The sequence below is a fragment of the Borostomias antarcticus genome, assembly GCF_949987555.1.
Source record: "Borostomias antarcticus genome assembly, chromosome: 4".
Classification (NCBI taxonomy): domain Eukaryota; kingdom Metazoa; phylum Chordata; class Actinopteri; order Stomiiformes; family Stomiidae; genus Borostomias; species Borostomias antarcticus.
Genome location: NC_140237.1, coordinates 18,781,555 through 18,800,134, shown reverse-complemented (window position 1 = coordinate 18,800,134; position 18,580 = coordinate 18,781,555). Strand labels below are relative to the sequence as shown.

Genomic DNA, 18,580 nt, shown 5'->3' with positions numbered 1-18,580 from the left:
GTGGTCCTTGAAACACCCACACCAGTCAACTCACAAAAATGTGGACACTCGAAGACACACACACACACACACACACACACACCGTAACACATTGCAATACACACTCGCACTCATGCACACATACACAGTACCGTCTGTGAGTTGTGATGGAAATTAAAAAAAACAAAAAAACATTTGACCACAACAAAGCCTCTACCCATTTTTCTCTCCATCCCATCTCACTCTACCAGCCCTCTGTCCATGCTAAATGACTGTAATATAATGTACATTTACAATTATTCTGTCAGTGTGCAATCGACATTTCCCCACTGCCCTGACTCAATATCAGTACTACACATGCCTACGCTGTTATGATTACAACATGTGGATTACAAAAGCATGTGTTTCTTTCGCTTTTTTTGAAGCTCAAACACCCCCTATAAGCACGAAAAGCAACACCTTGGAACGTTGGTACCCAGTGGTACTCCAGGTGTGAATGGCCCCGCCCTCTCTCCTCCAGCTAAACCCAGGCATTTGCATAATTGGCCTATTAGTGCATTGAGACAGTGAATGCGCCATAGAAAATACATTCAAGTAATTTGGAGACGATCCAGCAGAATCACATGGAGGACAAGACTGATACAACATCCGCCAAAAAATGGGAGCGCGCTGCAGTCTGCCTCCGAGCTTTTGAATGTGATTTCAAAAAATGGAAAATATAGGGCTACAATTGTGACCTCGGGAGTTACTGGTATGAAAAAAGTTCTGTGCTTCTAGTGTTAGCCTGGCTAGCTAGTAGCTACTATATATGAAGTGCTAATGATTTCTGACACACACACACACACACACACACACACACACACACTGATAAAACTCTCTCTCTCTCTTTCTCTCTCTCTCTGAACTAGGCAATGCTAGTGTTTTCTCTCCTCTCTCCCCTCCCCTCATCCCTCTCATCTCTCCACTCATCCCCCTCTTCAGCAGCAGCAGTGTGGGATGGATCACACACACACACTCATCAACATACTCTGGCAGTGGGTACAAGCAATCTCAGCTGTGAAGTGTGGATAAGAAGTGGTGTTCAAACGTGTGTGTTTGTGTGCGTGCGCGCGCGTGTGTGCGCGCGCGTGTGTGTGTGTCGCAGATATCACAGCTAATGAGTTTGTGGAGCGCCGTGGCAACCTAAGGAGTCGCTATGACCTGCTGGTGGACTTCCTGTCCGAGATGCTGGCGGTTGCCGTGGACGATGTCAACGTGTTCAGCCTGAAGGATGTGAGGGAGCAGGCGCTGGATGTGCGCTTCTCCGTGAGCGGTGGCGCCCCCTTCCTCCCTCCAGAGAAACTGCATGGATACCTGGCTGCACACAAGCAGAAGGTAGGCTACTATATGAGGGATGGCTACACCCACACGCATACACACTTACACACACTCACACACATACACACTCACACACATAGAGGATTACCAGGCCCCTGTCAGAGATCCATCAAGGTTATGGTTATGGTTATAGGACATGCAATCACTCACTGGTTGTACTTGTGCAATATCAGTCAGGAAGAGCCCTGGTGGATTTCAAGGGTAAAAATAGATGTGGGTGATTGTTGTCTCCATTGTAGCATGATGAAATTATTAACCCTTTACACCCTGAAAAGATCCTTCTAGATTATACTGGACTCAGGTGAGTGATGCACATAGAGGACAAGCAGAACTTGGAGGAGAGAGATGGAGAGACAGAGAGAGACTGAGAGAGAGGAGAGAGATGGAGAGAAAATGAGAAGTATTGGTGGCCTCAGGTGTGATTTGTGGATGGTCTGTACCCGTTCATCAGGATTCCCAGCAGGTCTCTGAGAACACATTGATTAGAGATGTGTACTGAGAAATTGAGGGAGTGTGGGAGCAATTATTATAAATGCTCTCTATTCTGCAGTAATGCTTCTTTATCCTCTCTCTCTCTCTCTCTCTCTCTCTCCCTCCCTCCCTCTCTCTCTCTCTCTCTCTATCTTTGTGGTTCTCTTGATTTAGTATCTATTCCCTCTGTCAGAGTTTTGAGGAAGAACATATTGGATGGTCCTGGTTAGGTTCATTGATATGGACACCAGGATCTGTGCTGTTCTTGTTGCTACTGTATATTAAACTGGCCTTAATAAAAAAGGGGGGTTGGGAGGGAAAGAAGACAGAGAGAGAGAGAGAGAGAGAGAAGAGTGAAAGATAAATTGAGAAAGTGAGAGAATGAAAGAGAGAGAGGAGAGAGAGAGAGAGAAAGAGTCAGAGAGGTTCTTTGTGCCAGAGATATCTGCTCCTAGGCCCTTTGTTGTCACAGCTCTACTAAGCATCTAAGACATCTGTTGGAGTGTACCGAACAGAGCGTATATGTTGGAGTGTACCGAACAGAACATTGATTATATTAGACCTACAGTTGGAAAGCTACAATCCAGTATACCTACATTCAGAATCCCTGTTCCCTTGTTAACCTTTTACTCAGTGTATATTCAGACAATACACTGACAATATTGCATATTTTGAAGGTGGTGAATGAGTTTCTCTGCTTGGACACTACCACAGGGGTACTAAAATACAAATCATAAAGGTCCACAATTATATTTTTTCCTAATAACCTAAAGGTCCACCTTTCAAGAAAGCAATTATAATACAAATCTCCATCCCCACCACCCCAACCGGTTCACACAACAACCCAGCAAAGGTCTTTCAAGTCTGGTGTCCTCTCCTATCCTCTCCTGTCTCCTCTCATCTTCTCTCCTTCGTCTCCTCCTGTCTCCTCTCCCCATTACATTTACATTACATTATAATCATTTAGCTGACATGTTTAATCCAAAGCGACTGCTGTCCTGACGTCAGTGAGCAGTTCATTCCACCACTGCGGGATCGGGACAGAGAAGAGCCGTGACCGTGTTGATCGACCGCAGGGGCTTCGGAGTGATTGGACAACCAGTTGCCCTGAGGTAGCAGAGTGTAGCAGTCGGGGGGGGGTTAGGGTTTGACCATGGCCTGGAGGTAGGAGGGGGCTGTTCCTTTCATTGCCCTGTAGGCTAGTACCAGAGTTTTAAACTGGATGTGAGCTGCTACAGGGAGCCAGTGTAGGGAACGGAGAAGGGAAGTTGTGTGGGAGAATTTGAGGTGGTTGAACACCAGGCAATCAGCAGCTTTCTGGACAAGTTCATGGCTGGCGCCGGGGCCCAAGCAAGGAGGGAGTTGCAGTAGTCCAGGCGGGAGATGACAAGGGCCTGCATGAGCACCTGCACCGTTTTGACAGTGAGGAAATGGAGAGAACTACAGTTGGTTGTCCATGGTCACACCCAGATTCCTTGCAGTCCAAGTTGGCATCACCGTGGAGTATGGTCTGAAGATGCAGTGTACCAATTGTGGTGTCAATTGACCAAAGTTGTGGGAGGCTTGATAGGTTTTACTGTTTTTGAGAAAAACTAAGTGATGGACTTCATAATTCCTGCCAGCTCGAAGCATATGGATATTTCTACTCACTTGCGTCTACGTTTTGGTCTGAGCAAGACACTGAATCCCAAAATTACTCACGTGAGGCACGGTGGTGCCTAGTACTGTTGCCTCACAGCAAGAAAGTCTCCGGGCCTTTCTGTGCCCATTTTGCATGTTCTCCCCGTGTTGTTCGCAAGGTTTTCCCCCAAAAGAACCCAATATGAAAAAAAAAACGTGCAGAAGAACCGATCGCTAATGCTGTCCGTCCCTTATGAAGACGGACAGGAGCACTTGGTTGGCCCCTGGGTGCGTCCCATGCACACTGGTGAAGAGCAGAGAACATTTCATGCATGTGTTAGTGTTACCCATGTCGCCCATTACATGTGGGTTGGTTGGCTGTGTGACAAATAAAGATCTTCTTATTCTTCCATAGAGGGGTCCTTCCATAGAGCTGTTCTTCCATAGAGGAGTCCTTCCATAGAGCTGTTCTTCCATAGAGGAGTCCTTCCATAGAGCTGTTCTTCCATAGAGGAGTCCTTCTATAGGGGTGTTCTTACATAGAGGAGTCCTTCTATAGGGGTGTTCTACCATAGAGGAGTCCTTCTATAGGGGTGTTCTACCATAGATGAGTCCTTCTATAGGGCTGTTCTACCATAGAGGAGTCCTTCTATAGGGGTGTTCTTCCATAGAGGAGTCCTTCTATAGGGCTGTTCTACCATAGAGGAGTCCTTCTATAGGGGTGTTCTTCCATAGAGGAGTCCTTCTATAGGGGTGTTCTTACATAGAGGAGTCCTTCTATAGGGGTGTTCTTACATAGAGGAGTCCTTCTATAGGGGTGTTCTTACATAGAGGAGTCCTTCTATAGGGGTGTTCTTACATAGAGGAGTCCTTCAATAGGGGTGTTCTTACATAGAGGAGTCCTTCAATAGGGGTGTTCTTACATAGAGGAGTCCTTCAATAGGGGTGTTCTTACATAGAGGAGTCCTTCAATAGGGGTGTTCTTACATAGAGGAGTCCTTCAATAGGGGTGTTCTTACATAGAGGTGTTCTTCTGTCAGAATCATTTCTCACGAACATTTCTGTTTAAAACACTGTGAACACAGTGGACCCTCACATGTCAACAGACAACATTGTAAAACACGCAGTGACAAAAGAAAGAGTACTTCTAATCCAGACTGGTTCTGAAACTATTACTAGAAAAGAAAAAAATCCAAGATGGCCGCAGATGCGTCTCCACGTTTGTTTCGTCCCATGTGATGTGTTTGTTTTTATTATTTGTTTGGCTCTAATGTTGTTTTATTGGCTCCAAATGTTTGGAAACTGCCTATCAAAAATCCCAACTGTACTGTGCTCTGACTAGAGTATCAGCAGAGTATCTTTATGTCATCGTTGTATCGGATTATTCTCCTCTGCCTTGCACTGCTCCTCCACTCCTCGCACCCCTGCACTTCACTCGCCTGTTTATTGTTTATTGAATCCCCACTAGCTGCCACTATGGTGACCGCTAGTCTTCCTTGGGTCCACAGTCCACACACACCGTACATGAGAAACAACAATCAAACATATAAACACGAAACAAACAAAGTCCACGACCCACAGCCACATCCTTCCACTAAAGGAAAACCCACCCATACAGACTCGGTCCCTCCCGCCTAAAAGAAACCAATACAATTACACCCTGATAAAATAGTACAAGAAAACTGCACAGCAACAAAAATGCATAATAGCAAATGGCTGTTGCCTGCTTCTGCCGTCCTCCTGCCTCTGCCTGCCCGTTCCTGCTGCTAGCCTGAACGCATGTCCCCCCCAAGCACACACACACACACACACACACAAACTGAACTGAACTGAACTTCTGTATCTCACATAGACAACGAAATGTCCACTTGCTTATTGCTTTCTCGCGGTGGGTCTCTGAGCCAATTGACCTTCGTCAGGAGAGTGTTCAGGGATAGGAGCGTATTCCGCCAGTCTTGCCCGGCGCGGTGACTGAGACTTTGCACAATCTGCAGCAGAGGCTGAGTCATTTTCTCTGAGTCGCTCCGCTGAGTTGCTCCGCTTTCTACGGCTTTCCGTCTTGAAAAACTGTCATGTGTTTTCTGAGAATTCTCTTGCTGGCTTTGTCTACAGTAAATGATTCACTCTAAAATGGAATCGTCTTGCAGAGATATCTAATTCTTCTTTTATTGTTAATCTCTGGTAACGTACTGACCAGCGCCTGAGCGAGTCTTCCCCTGCTCCCGGCCTGGACCCTTGCCTGGACTTTCAGTCCCCCCCCCCCACTCTCACCCCTGCCTCTGCTCCCAGTGACCCTCTCACCCTGCCCTCCCAGCACCTCTGCATGCGCCCCACACCAGGAGAGCAGGCAGCAGTGAATGAGCTTACGGCATGGCTCCATGACACCTCACCCCGGAACCTGCATGTGCTGCTGGCCTGCTGTTAGGCCCTCTCACACTACTCACCCCGCCACTCCCCCGAGACTTCTGTGCACCTCGTCACCTCTAGTGTTTTCATCTACTCTCTAGTTCCCTCTAGCTGCTCTGTTCCCCACTCTGGTTCCCAGCCCCTAGTTGTGTTCCCACTCACGTTCTATCACAGTTCCATTAACAGTCCCAGCATTTCTCTTTGTTCCCTTCTTAGTTTCCTTTGCCCTTGTGTGGGGATCTTGTTGAGAACCCTCTATGTCTTTGTCTGGTGATTACATGCACCTGTCTCGTTTGGTCTTGTCGCTCATCTTCACCTTGTTCCTTGATTGTTTTCCATGTGTATTTAAGCCCTCATGTTTCCCATTGTCCTAGTAGGTCCATTGTCTAGTGTTGCTACCTGGTGTTCCTGTATGATTTTCTGGACCTGCACTGGCTGCCTCAATCCCGCATTTTGGGACCTTCCTCTCACCAAATCCTAACACAAACCCTGGCCCAGCAGATAATGACATGAGAGATGTGCAATACTCCAACTGATTTTATGTGCCTGTCTGGTCTGGGTATCATTTACTTAAATAAATGTTCAGAGTTTAATCTCTAAATTGGATATGGTAAGGGTTTGGATACATTCAACTGATGTTGATGTTGTTTTATCTGAAACTTAGCCAACTAAATCTGTTCATGATAATATATGTATTAATGGATATTAATGAGCTTCGCTCTGGCCGCCCCAAGAAAAGTGGTGGTGTAGCTGTTTATCAAATTCAAATCAAATGCTAATTTAGTGCTCTCAGAATCAGTGAGTAAACAACTTGAGTTTCTGGCCCTGAAGGATTATCATCTCATGGTTATTGGATATTATAGACTGTTTTTTTGCTTCTCTCTGGAAAATGTAGGGTTAAGACCTATGTCCATCCCCCCATTGCTCTCCTTAAAGCGCATAAGGTTGCGTCTCTGTATGAAAGGTGCTATACAAATAAAGTTTGATTTGATTTGACTTCCATCTGCAATTAATGATTCATTATATACACTGATCACCTTGTTGTCTAAGATGCACTATAATAAGATTGTTATGTTTGGTGATCTGAATTGGGACTGGTTGAGGCCTGTGTCCAATGCTTTCAAAGCACAATGTGAAACTGTCAATCTGATGCGGGTTATTAACTCTCCTTCTGGACCCCATATCCCAAAGGTCCTGAGAAATCCTCACTCATTGATATAGTCCTAACTAATGCCCCTTTTAAGTATTCTGCTATTGGTCTCTTCCCAAATGTGTGTGATCACTTTGTAAAAGCTGCTATCAGAGACACTAAGATCCCCAAGTGTAAACCTTGCTTGGTTGAACGGCGGAATATGAAGATATGTTTGTGTTTCTGATGTTCACAAAGCCCTAAAACAATTGAACCCCTAGAAAACTGGCTGCTCCAGATCATTTGGAATGGGAATTAGCAGAAGATACTACAGCTAACCATTGACACATCTTTACTTTACTTTCATACCTTGGTTTCAAATGAAATCCCTAATATTTGCTTATGTTTTACCCCTTTTAAAAGAAGGGGATCCACCAGTGCTTAATTATTACAGATCAATCTCTGAACTTTCTATATTAGCCAAAGTGCTGGAATCCCTAGCGAGTGAACAGGTGAAAGTATTAACACACACCGATAATACTATCCAATCATCACTCAGGGTTCAGAAAACTTCATAGCACTGGTACTGCTGTCCTGAAAGTTGTGAATGGCATTATCAACGCATTGGATAATAAGTAGGGCTGTCAATCGATTAAAATCGATGTCCAATAGGAAACCCAACTTTATCTCAGACGTTATCTCAGCAAGTGTTTACGCGAGTGTTTACCTGGCTGAATTACTGTGTGTTCTTCGCGTTTCACATGCCTTTCAGTAGGGATGCACCGATTGCAAAATTCCGGGCCGATGTCAATGCCGATGTTTAAAATAACAATCCGGCCGATGGCCGATACCAATGTTTATTTTATTTGATTTTTATTCCCCCTTTTGTGCCAGGGAAACAAAGAAATGAAGAATTTTTCGGCGTTAATTCTTTTTAACACATTAACGTTTCCAGATGAATCGCAAACATTAACACATTCAAGTTGTGTGGCAACCCAGGGGACAGGGAAGTCCATGAACAATCAAAATGGCAGACCAGGGAAGCAAGTTGCAGAAAATAGTCAGAGGTCGGCTCGTTAATAACCTGACGTAACAATTTTAATTTAGAAACAAGTCTAGTTTTTCTCTTGATGTCTTGATGTTGATATGTTTTTATCTACAGTATAAGGCCATTCTGGGTAGACTCCCGTTATTGTCCTTTTAACCATAAAACATGGCAATTAGGGGTTAGTCTCAGGACACTATGAACTTCTAGGAACTCTCCGTTGGAAACTGTTTGGAATAGGGCAGGCACTTTCAAAACTACTTGGATGAACCATCACCATCTATCACTTGCTAACTTCAACCGCTCCTTGCTATCATAAAACCGACCCGCATAGCTTTTTGTATTTCAAATTCCTCAGAACCGATGCTGATTGGCGAGATCGTGTTCTGATCTGGCACAAACAGATCTCTATGGAGGGTATCCTGACTGATTTGCTAGAAAAACAGAATGTGAGCTCGCAAAATCAGGATTGTCTCATGAGGCTACCATCTGCATGGAATAGCCTGCAAAATGAACTTCAGGATCTAGTCACACTAAATTAATTTAAAGGCATGGTGAAATCTATAGAAACTGACTTGATAATTGTAAATATTTTAATTGAAATAGGATAATAGGGCTTCCCAGTATTTTTACTATATGGCACTTTTGAGATGTTCTATTGTTTTTAAGGTGAGTGTATGCAACTGTTTGTACTGCTGCCATCCTTGGCCAGGTCGCTCTTGAAAAGAGATTTTAATCTCAATGGGTCTAAACCTGGTTAAATAAAGGTGAATGAAATTAATTACGATATTGGTATTTGAAGGATAAGTACAAATATATTGCTTTTGTAGTAAATTTCAAGCGAGACACTTGCTGGACTAAAGGATGTACTGTAAGTCCTGTCAACAGTTAAAGATATGGTTTGAGAGATGGGATCACTCACTCTATGTTAACGGTGTCCTATAACGCTAATTTTCAACAATATAATATAAGTCTTTGGGGTCCTGTAGTAGAGGTTTCGAAAAATGAAGTATTTGCCAAAGCAAAGGTTCGCTCAAAAAGGTTCAGTCAGATTTATTAAGAAAACAATACGATTGCAAACGGACCTCAAGATAAAACACAGAGTGGTTCACCAGAACAGAAGTAAAAATGAGCTCGCCAGATACCCCCTTATATGTGTTCAAAACAAGGATGTGGTGCAGCCGACATTTGATTGGCTGAGTCGTCTATACGTCATCGTAAGGTGACGGATATCAAACAGTGGTCGAGGGATGAAAAGAAAAGCGCGGTGCACTTTGAATATAAACAAAGAAACAAAAGGTCTGAGCCAGGACGGGAAGGACTAAGGTGTGGCCCTTCTGACTTAAACAAAGAGATGAGGAAGAGCGAGGTAGAGGAGGTGTTTTGGAATTACAAAAGAGAGAGAGAAACAAAGGGTTAAGGTGTTTACAATAGCAAAAGGCAGGGGACTGGATGAATAGGTATTGAAAGAAAATAAAATAATCTGAATAGTCTTGAGACTAGGTGTAAAATTCCACGACCACTCCCTCATCTGTGGCTGAACAGCCACATAAATTGTAGTAGAGGTTTCGAAAAATGAAGTATTTGCCAAAGCAAAGGTTCGCTCAAAAAGGTTCAGTCAGATTTATTAAGAAAACAATACGATTGCAAACGGACCTCAAGATAAAACACAGAGTGGTTCACCAGAACAGAAGTAAAAATGAGCTCGCCAGATACCCCCTTATATGTGTTCAAAACAAGGATGTGGTGCAGCCGACATTTGATTGGCTGAGTCGTCTATACGTCATCGTAAGGTGACGGATATCAAACAGTGGTCGAGGGATGAAAAGAAAAGCGCGGTGCACTTTGAATATAAACAAAGAAACAAAAGGTCTGAGCCAGGACGGGAAGGACGAAGGTGTGGCCCTTCTGACTTAAACAAAGAGATGAGGAAGAGCGAGGTAGAGGAGGTGTTTTGGAATTACAAAAGAGAGAGAGAAACAAAGGGTTAAGGTGTTTACAATAGCAAAAGGCAGGGGACTGGATGAATAGGTATTGAAAGAAAAGAAAAGAATCTGAATAGTCTTGAGACTAGGTGTAAAATTCCACGACAGTCCCCAAAACAAAAGTCTTTGAGTATTTTTGCTGAAAATACCACTCAATAAGCATTCTAGCATGCCTCTATACCCCTCCATTGACCACGAGATCAGACTGAGCAGATTGAGGGACTTTTCATATGCAAATGAGCTCAGCTAAGAGCAAGATTGGCAGGCTAGAGAACGAGGGCTGTTGACGGTGCTATGCTACCTCAAATATAGCTGGCTAGCCTGAACCATCCACACTCGATGCCACTGTGACAAATGTAATAGTCCTCTCTCCCTGACTAAACATGATAGCATTAGTGCCCTTGTTATTATCTCCACAGCTGCATGCTGTTACCTCAAGCTACATTCACTAGCTAGACACCACCAGGCTATATGACACCATTCGACTACAAACAATAAAAGCTAGATTCTGTAGGCCGAGGAGAATCTAATGATGTCCACTTTTTAATATGTGATAATTTGGCTGCTCGATGAATTAGAAGTCTAATTCATTAGTCTAATTCAGAAGTCTAATTAGTTAGTCCAATTTAATTCCACTAACGTTACTCTAACATATGATGAGATGAGCATCCGGGTTGAGGCAAAAGGGGAGTTTGTTCGTGTTGGCTAGCTAGCGTTAGTACTTTATGCAAACACACAGCATAATAACTTACAGTTTCTGCATAATTTGCACAGACAGTTGGTATTGCTTGATCATACGGTTTATCTGAAAATCCTGCATTGTACTGGCCCAGGTTGGAAAAGCAATCGGGCCAAAAATGGCTACCACACACTGCCAGTGTTTTGCTAGCTATCGGGGTCCCTGACTGTGACGTAAAGTGACACGCGAGATTTGAATGGCTTGCAGGGACTGACTTGTTTTGTAATGTTTTCATTTCGGCTGACCACAACAACATGACTGGGTTGTTTCACTTCATACTTTGTGTGTTAGTAGGCCCATCAGAGACTCAAATGTACATGCAATGAGAAAGTTAGTTTTGCAAACATGGACCCCTTTAATATGGCAGCAGCAGGGCTGCTTACACACACACAACTTTTATTTAATTATCTTTCTCTCTGTCTCCCTCCCACCCCCCAGCTCCAGTCCTTCCTCCAGGTGAATGTGGCCCAGATCCATGTGGATGAGTGTTGTGGTTCTGACTGTGGCGCCAGTGCCGGCTGCTCCAACGTGTTGAGTGTCCGTGACACACCCAGCGTGGTGGATTCTGGGACTATGAGTCTGGTGTCAGTGACTGTGGAGTCCTCAGCCATCTGCAGCTGCTCCGCACGGGACCAAACCCATCAGCCCTGCGCCTCCTATCCTAGAAACCCTTGCTTCAACGGAGGAGTGTGTGTGGACACACAGAGTGGCTACAGGTGAGCTGTGTATGCATGTGTGTGGCCGGGGTCTTCTTCAACCTTCAGACTAACCTTTTCTTTGCACAACTGTTTCAGCTTGCTAAGATGAAGCCAGAACATTAACAATGGGAGATACGTGCATGGTGTAGGGATGCCATCGGTGTGTGAGAGGCCATTGTAAAGTGCTTTATCCATTAAAGGACAATGCTCGTTTTTGACAACCTGGACCTTATTTACGACATGTTATAAGACGTTTGACTCACCGAGATCACTTTGGTGTAGTTCAGAGGCATGTAGAAGAAATCAAAAACGAGCATTGTCCTTTAAGGTAGAAAGGTGCTATATAAGTGCAGTCCATTTACTATGGTGAGAGTGAAGTGTGTGAGGAGACATGAGAGGTGATTAGTGCATGGAGAAGGAGTGTTTCAGGATCTGTGTACTGTATGTTAGAGGAGGAAGCTATAAGTAAACAGTAACCACAAATATCCCTGGAGTGATGAAACATGTTGCACCAGCATTAAGGCAGTCTGGCTGCATACCGTAGGAGAATAACCAGCCATTACAGAGGAGGAGCGGGACTCATGTCAGAGAACGTGATAATGGGGTCATTTGTTTGTTTGTTTGTGTGTGTGTGTGAGTGGTGTGTGTGTGTATGTGTGTGAGTGAGTGGTGTATGTGCTGTTTTTTTTATGTGTGTGTGTGTGTGGGGGGGGGGGGGTGGTCGTTGGTGCATGTACTGTATGTGTTTTTTCCCTCACTCTTAAGCACCTATTGTATTTTTAGTTTGCTGTTCTTCACTTTACCTTCAAGATCAAGATTTCTTTATTTGTCACATAACATACGTGGACAGCAGTGGCGAGCCTTTTGACCTTTTACACTGGGCATGCTACCTCAAATATTAATAAAAAAAAAAAAAAGTTTGCCTTTATCTGATGATATAATCAAATTTTGAATAACCCTAACTCCCTAACTCTCCCGACAGCCCTAACTCTCTCTCAAACAAGTGGCGGCCTTGGCGGACCTAACTCTCATACACACACAGAGGCCTACACTCTGATCACAAACAGCAGCCTACCACAACACACCACAGCGGACCAGAACAAACCACAGCAGCTATGTAACATGATACAAAAACGCTCTAAAATAGCACACCTACCTCACTTGTAGATGAAGTCCACCCTCGACTTTACCCTTTGTAGATTATGTGATGACTTTGTCAATGTCTTCATTTTGTGCAGCATTCTTCTTTCAGTCGACATCATTGCCAGGCCAGTCAATCGGCGCTGTCCGATAACATTGCATTGGTAGGTAAATAGAAATAAAAGTATGAATCAATCTTTCTGCATCCATTTGATTTATAAATATATATATATAGTGTTTCTAAGGTGGAAAAATTTGGGTTTTGTCACTTTGTTAATATGGGACTTGAAGACTTATGCCGGGCTCACACTACAGGATATTTAAAATCCTAATCAATTTCGAAATCGGGTTACATCACGCACATAAGGAGAATCTTAACAGATATTCTTCTTGCACATCTCAAACAAGCACACACAGCAAGATTTGAAAATAACGGCTAGCACACACTACAGGATCTTATCGTGCCCGAGGAAGCAACGAACCACTGGTCTCGCCGTCTCACTTGTAAAGTCGGGACGTAATAATCTTAAATATCAAACATGTTTACCGCCCCGATGGGTCTGCGAGCCGATCTGGAGGTATAAGATTGGATCTGTAAACCCCTCACATTACAAGATAATCTGGGCCGATCATCGGCCCCGACCAACGTTCCAGACCAGATTTCTCCTCCGATTGTCGGGAGGGGTGAAACAGGGATAAATTGGCCCAAAAATCCTGTAGTCTGAGCCCGGCAGCCCCGGATTTTTGAACAGCATTTCTCTTTTTGTTTTAAAGCCGATCAATAGGATTTCAGTTTTGTCCTCATTCAGCTTTGGTGACCAAATGTTTTTATTTATTTATATATGTTCTTCACATGAGACACACAAAACAATTTAACAACATTTAACATAAGTTACAGACAACCAGTGGAGGCTCGTCCATTGAGGCAGGGGAGGACAGTCCTCCTCAGTTTTTGGAGAGAAGAGAGGGATTAAAATATAAATATATAAATGTATTTATTCATAATTAATATTATCTCAGTTTTGTTCATAAAGCAGGTTTTCCCTATGGATAAAAACCCATTATTGAAATTCTAAAGCTCCAACAGTGACATATATAACATGCAGCTGGAGGACCCATAGATATCTATGGAAGGGAGGCTAGCCTCCCGTAGGGCGGGTTATTTTCTCTTAAATCAATGTAATGCCTTTTTTTCTTGCTAATTTGTAATTGTTTAGTGCCAAAACGCTGAAAAATTACTGCAAGGGAGGACAGTACTCCTGCCCTGTCTGAACAGGATTCAGATATTGACATTTTGTTAGTCCAATCACATTCCAGATTTACCACAGTGAAGGCCGATTGAGTCGGCGTTGATGTCTGTTTCTCTTCCCTGTGCCATTGGAGACTTTTTGTGTGTTCGTAGCTCCATAATATAAAACATCCGAAAGTATTATGGGACATATTATACATCAAACTGTTCGGCTATTTGTCTTGGTTCTAGCCATCTAAATATCCAAGCTGACATAAATACTTTTTGAGCTAGAGACATCTGAACACGACAGTTCCACTGGCTGGCTATAGCCGGTAACGTTAGCTACGAGGTGCACATCAGGCTACGGCATAGGCAGGCGCGCAGATTGGCTGGAGGCGCAAACTGTCGGCAACTCGTCCAAAATATTTCTAGAGACTGGGTCGCAACAACGGATCGGAGAAATCCACAGCCTGGCTCCTGCTTGCATGAGAATTGATCGCTTTGCGGTGCTTATTCCTCATCCAGTGATGGATGGGTGGATGGAAAACTTTCAACTGAATGTTCATATTGTTCTGATAATTGTAGGCTATAGCAACATAATAGTGGCAGCTTTGACAGCAACCCAAATGAGCTAATCCCATAGCTGTACCATTGCTAGCTATCCATGAGCGAACTTGTGGATACTGCATTTGCTGTGCAACGTAGTCCATTGTCCAGTTGTCAAATCTATTTGCCAACAAACTGTTTGAGAGCCAGCACACCTCAGTGTCCCCTAATCAAAAACATTTTTCATATATCATCTAACCCCTCCAGAACCTCACCAATATCAATTCTTTTCTCTCTTTAGAGAAGAGTAGCATACAATCCATTACAACAACTATTGCTTACAATGTTTTATTGTTGTTTTGGAATATTTTATCATGGATATGATAAATAAATGCTGCATGTAGTTAAAGAAGTTATTCAGTTTTTCATATGCTAAAATTGACTGTAAATCCACTTTAAAGCTGATATTTCAAATAATAACTGACTGAGGGAAAGTGCCCCCCCGGCGCCCATGGGTGGTTCGCCTCTCTTCCTCCTGTCCTCCTCAGTTTTTTGAGGTCACCAGCCGCCACTGCAGACAACATATAACATACTGACAAAATACTAACATTCAAACAAACACATTCAACCCCCTACCTCCCTCCCTCCCTAACATACTGACAAAATACAAACATTCTAACAAACACATTCAACCCCCTATCTCCCTCCCTCCCTCCCCCCAGGACCCATCAGCCCATCTTTACAAATAAATAAATATATATATATATATATATATATATATATATATATATATTCCCAAGCAGCATAAGATAATAAACAGTGTAAACAGTGTAATCTCATACATTCTATGCCACAAAGGGGATAGAAATCTGTATCCCTACAAGACGGTTATACTATAAACTATCCTGATAGAGCGCCCCCATGCATGGCCTCAATGAACAGAGACCATTAATTAATATTTTCTATGTTAGAACCATGCATCCGGGCCACTGACAACTCCATATTAGCCAAGTCTACTGCTGAACATACCCACTGTTGATAAGGCAGAGTGTGTGTGGTCTTTCATCTCTGGGCAATCATTCTTTTAGCTGCTGTAAGACCAACTGATAACCAGCGTCTCTTTCTGATGGTTAGTTCAAGATCAGAGAAATCATTTAATAATAAAGTCAAAGGGAACAAGGGACCTCAGCCCCCACCACTGCTGACATCTTCCTTCCAACTATTTTCCAAAATAATAAAACAGCTGAGCATTCCCAGATCATATGGGTGAATGTACCGGGGGTTCCAAGAGGACACAATTCACACTTGGGATTCTGAGATAGGTTCATCAAAAATAATCTGCGGGGGGTGCAGTATAATCTATGTACATAATTATAATGAATCATTGGGTTACTGGATGACAAAAATATATTCTCCCACACCATCTTCCAATTAATTACATTCGATGGGATAGAGAGGTCATGACACCAGCGGGTGTTAATTTGTAAAGGTTTTTCTATTACTTTAATAATAAAAGTATAAAGACAGCAGACCAAACCCTTGGTGGACTTAGTTATGAAAAGTGTGTGCAAGGGATTTAGCTTTAAAGCCTCTGGAAACTCAAATCCACAAAAGTCTTCTAACTATGTAATTTAGTGTATTATGTACATAATAAACAACATGTAAAAGTATTAGCAATTACTTTATATCAAAATTCGAAATATTCTCATTTAAGTTTTTGTAATATTCCTGACAGTGGGTTTGAAATGGGCGTTGTTTAATTCGTTTAATGTGACGTCATTATATCCGAGATCCAATCATTAAAAAATGCACGTTAGTAAGTCCTACCTCCCCGCTAAATCTGCCTCGTGGACAGCAAATTTGCAGTTAGCTAACATATTTGATCCAGCCTAGTATCTTTGTCATTTTTTATCTATCCATCTACCGGTATCTATTTTTATCTATCCTCTATCTCCCCACCCTGTGCACCATCATGATTGTTTGTGCGGTCCCTGGGTGCTCATCGGTGAGATGACAACAAGGCATTCTTTAGTTTTCCAACTGTGTTGGATTTAGAGAAACAGTGGACCGTGTTTTTGGTGAGCCGTGGTGGAGCAGTCCGGAAACATACCTTCATATGCTGCGCTCATTCATTAAATTCTGCCAGAAAGCCATGGGTTTTGCACAACGGCTATGTCTTGTAGCTGGAGCAGTACCTTCTCTCCCTCCACTTCAGCCTCTCCCCAATGCCCAGAGCATAGAGATCGATCATGTAAGTTACTTGCTAATGATAAAGTTTAAGTAAATGTTCCACGTTTATTGTTAACCTCACCTTTTTCTAAAGAAATCTAACATTGTTAGCTTGCCAACTCAGTGCTTTGTAGCTGCTTAGCAGCCTAAAGTTAGCGCTAGCTAGTATGGTTAGAACTAGCTGTGGCTAACTAATTCTACTAATGGATAGAAAAGCATTTTGGAACTCACCATTCAGTGATCGATTAAAATGAATTATTTGGAGATGGCAGGGCTTCTACTGTATTTCTGCATCCTCTGAGAATTGAGTATCTGACGGCTCAAACATATACGGCTGGACTTTTAGTTGCTGTGCATAGTGCGTTGCTAGTTTTGATGAGATTGTGTTATTGGCGGATCAAAATGTCAATCAAATCCTGATCTGACGCACCCACACATTCCTGAGAAATGGTCTAGAGAGCAAAATGAGCCGTTTTTGAACACTTTTTTTTGAAGGGTTCTGAACTTTTATTTAAACTCATATTTTTGTGGATGCTTAAAGATACACTAACATTTGATATCATATATGCATTTTTACTATTTCAAGCCAAGTTTCCAGAGGCTTTAAGAAGTTATTGCTCATCCATTTATTTATTGCTAGGAGACGGGTAGTAATGGAGTTTATAGATGTGTCATCCGCCTAACTATGAAAACATACATTGTGCACTCTAATAATATCCCCGAGTGGCAGCATGTATAGTGAGAATAGTAATGGACCAAGGCAGCTCCCATGTGCAACCCCAAAGCAGGTGTCATGTTTCTCAGACAAATGATCTCCAAGCCAGACGTAGAACCTTCTCCCTTTGATGTTCTGAACCAGTTTTACACAGTCAGAGACCAACCAGCCTTTCAAGGTGATTGATTAGGATGTCATAAGTGACAATCTTACAAAGCTCTCAAAATGTGATACACATGAATTTCCCCATGGTTACATATTTATTACAGGGTTCGCTGAGGCCGTCTAGGTTTATGTCAGTGGTAATACTGGCTCTAATTGATGCTATTGTGTTATTGAAGAACAGTGTGAGTTCTTCACATTTTGGTGCTGAGAGCTGCAGGGGGGGGCAGTGTTGATTAACTGGTCTATAGTGGTCTCTAGAAGATAAATTGCTAACTGGTCTCTAGAAGAGAATAATACTCTAGAGTTCCCAGCATTCTCTGTAATAATCTTGGAAAAGTAATCCTTTCTGGCAAGGCATGTTGCTTTGTTGTAGGCAGACATGGTTTCTTTGTATATATTACAGTGAATTGTAAGCCTAGATTTCCTCCATTTTCTTTCAGATGCCCGAGATTGCCTCTTAATTTCATTAACACTGCTATGATTTAACCATGGGGAGATTCTGTCTGCTGACCTCTTTTTAAACTTTAGCAGGGCACCGGTAAAGCAGTTGACAAGGTACTGTGGAAGTGTTGGACCATCTAATTTAAAGAGCATTCATAGCTGCACGGCTCAAATGATCTCATAATATTGGCAAACTGTGCTTCAGCCCTGCCGTCTAGGAATCTCTTCTGAACCAGGGTTTCTCTTTTGGTCTTTGTTAAGACTAGTTTGGTATCAAAAAACACACAGTGATGGTCATAAATAGGTTATTCGAGCACTGATACATTATCAATGTTTAGCCCTGTTGTTATTACTAGGTCCAGAATGTTACCATGCTGATAAGTGGTTTCATTTACATGTTGGGTTATTTCAAAGCTGTCTAGTAGATTAAAAAGCTCCATTGCTTTGGAGTCATCCTTATTATTAATATGAATGTCCAGGTCTCCATTCAAGATTAATTTACCATATTTAGTGATACCAATTGATATAATCTCTGAGAATTCCTGTAGAAATACTGATGAATATGTATGTATGTATGTATGTATGTATGTATGTATGTATGTATGTATGTATGTATGTATGTATGTATGTATCCCAGGTCAATGTCATTACAAACAAACTGAGT

The 18,580-nt window shown here is 42.7% G+C and overlaps 1 protein-coding gene across 1 annotated transcript in view; it reads left to right on the top strand.

Annotated features, from left to right (window-relative positions):
• LOC311307694 (neural-cadherin) overlaps positions 1-18,580 on the top strand; it is a gene marked incomplete at both ends in the record, with an annotated part of 210,051 nt that overhangs the window by 124,190 nt on the left and 67,281 nt on the right. Inside the window, 2 exons of the mRNA XM_084436544.1 lie at positions 1,124-1,353; positions 11,190-11,467. Of these exons, the coding sequence (XP_084292670.1) occupies positions 1,124-1,353; positions 11,190-11,467 (508 nt within the window). The remainder of the gene's footprint in view (positions 1-1,123; positions 1,354-11,189; positions 11,468-18,580) is intronic.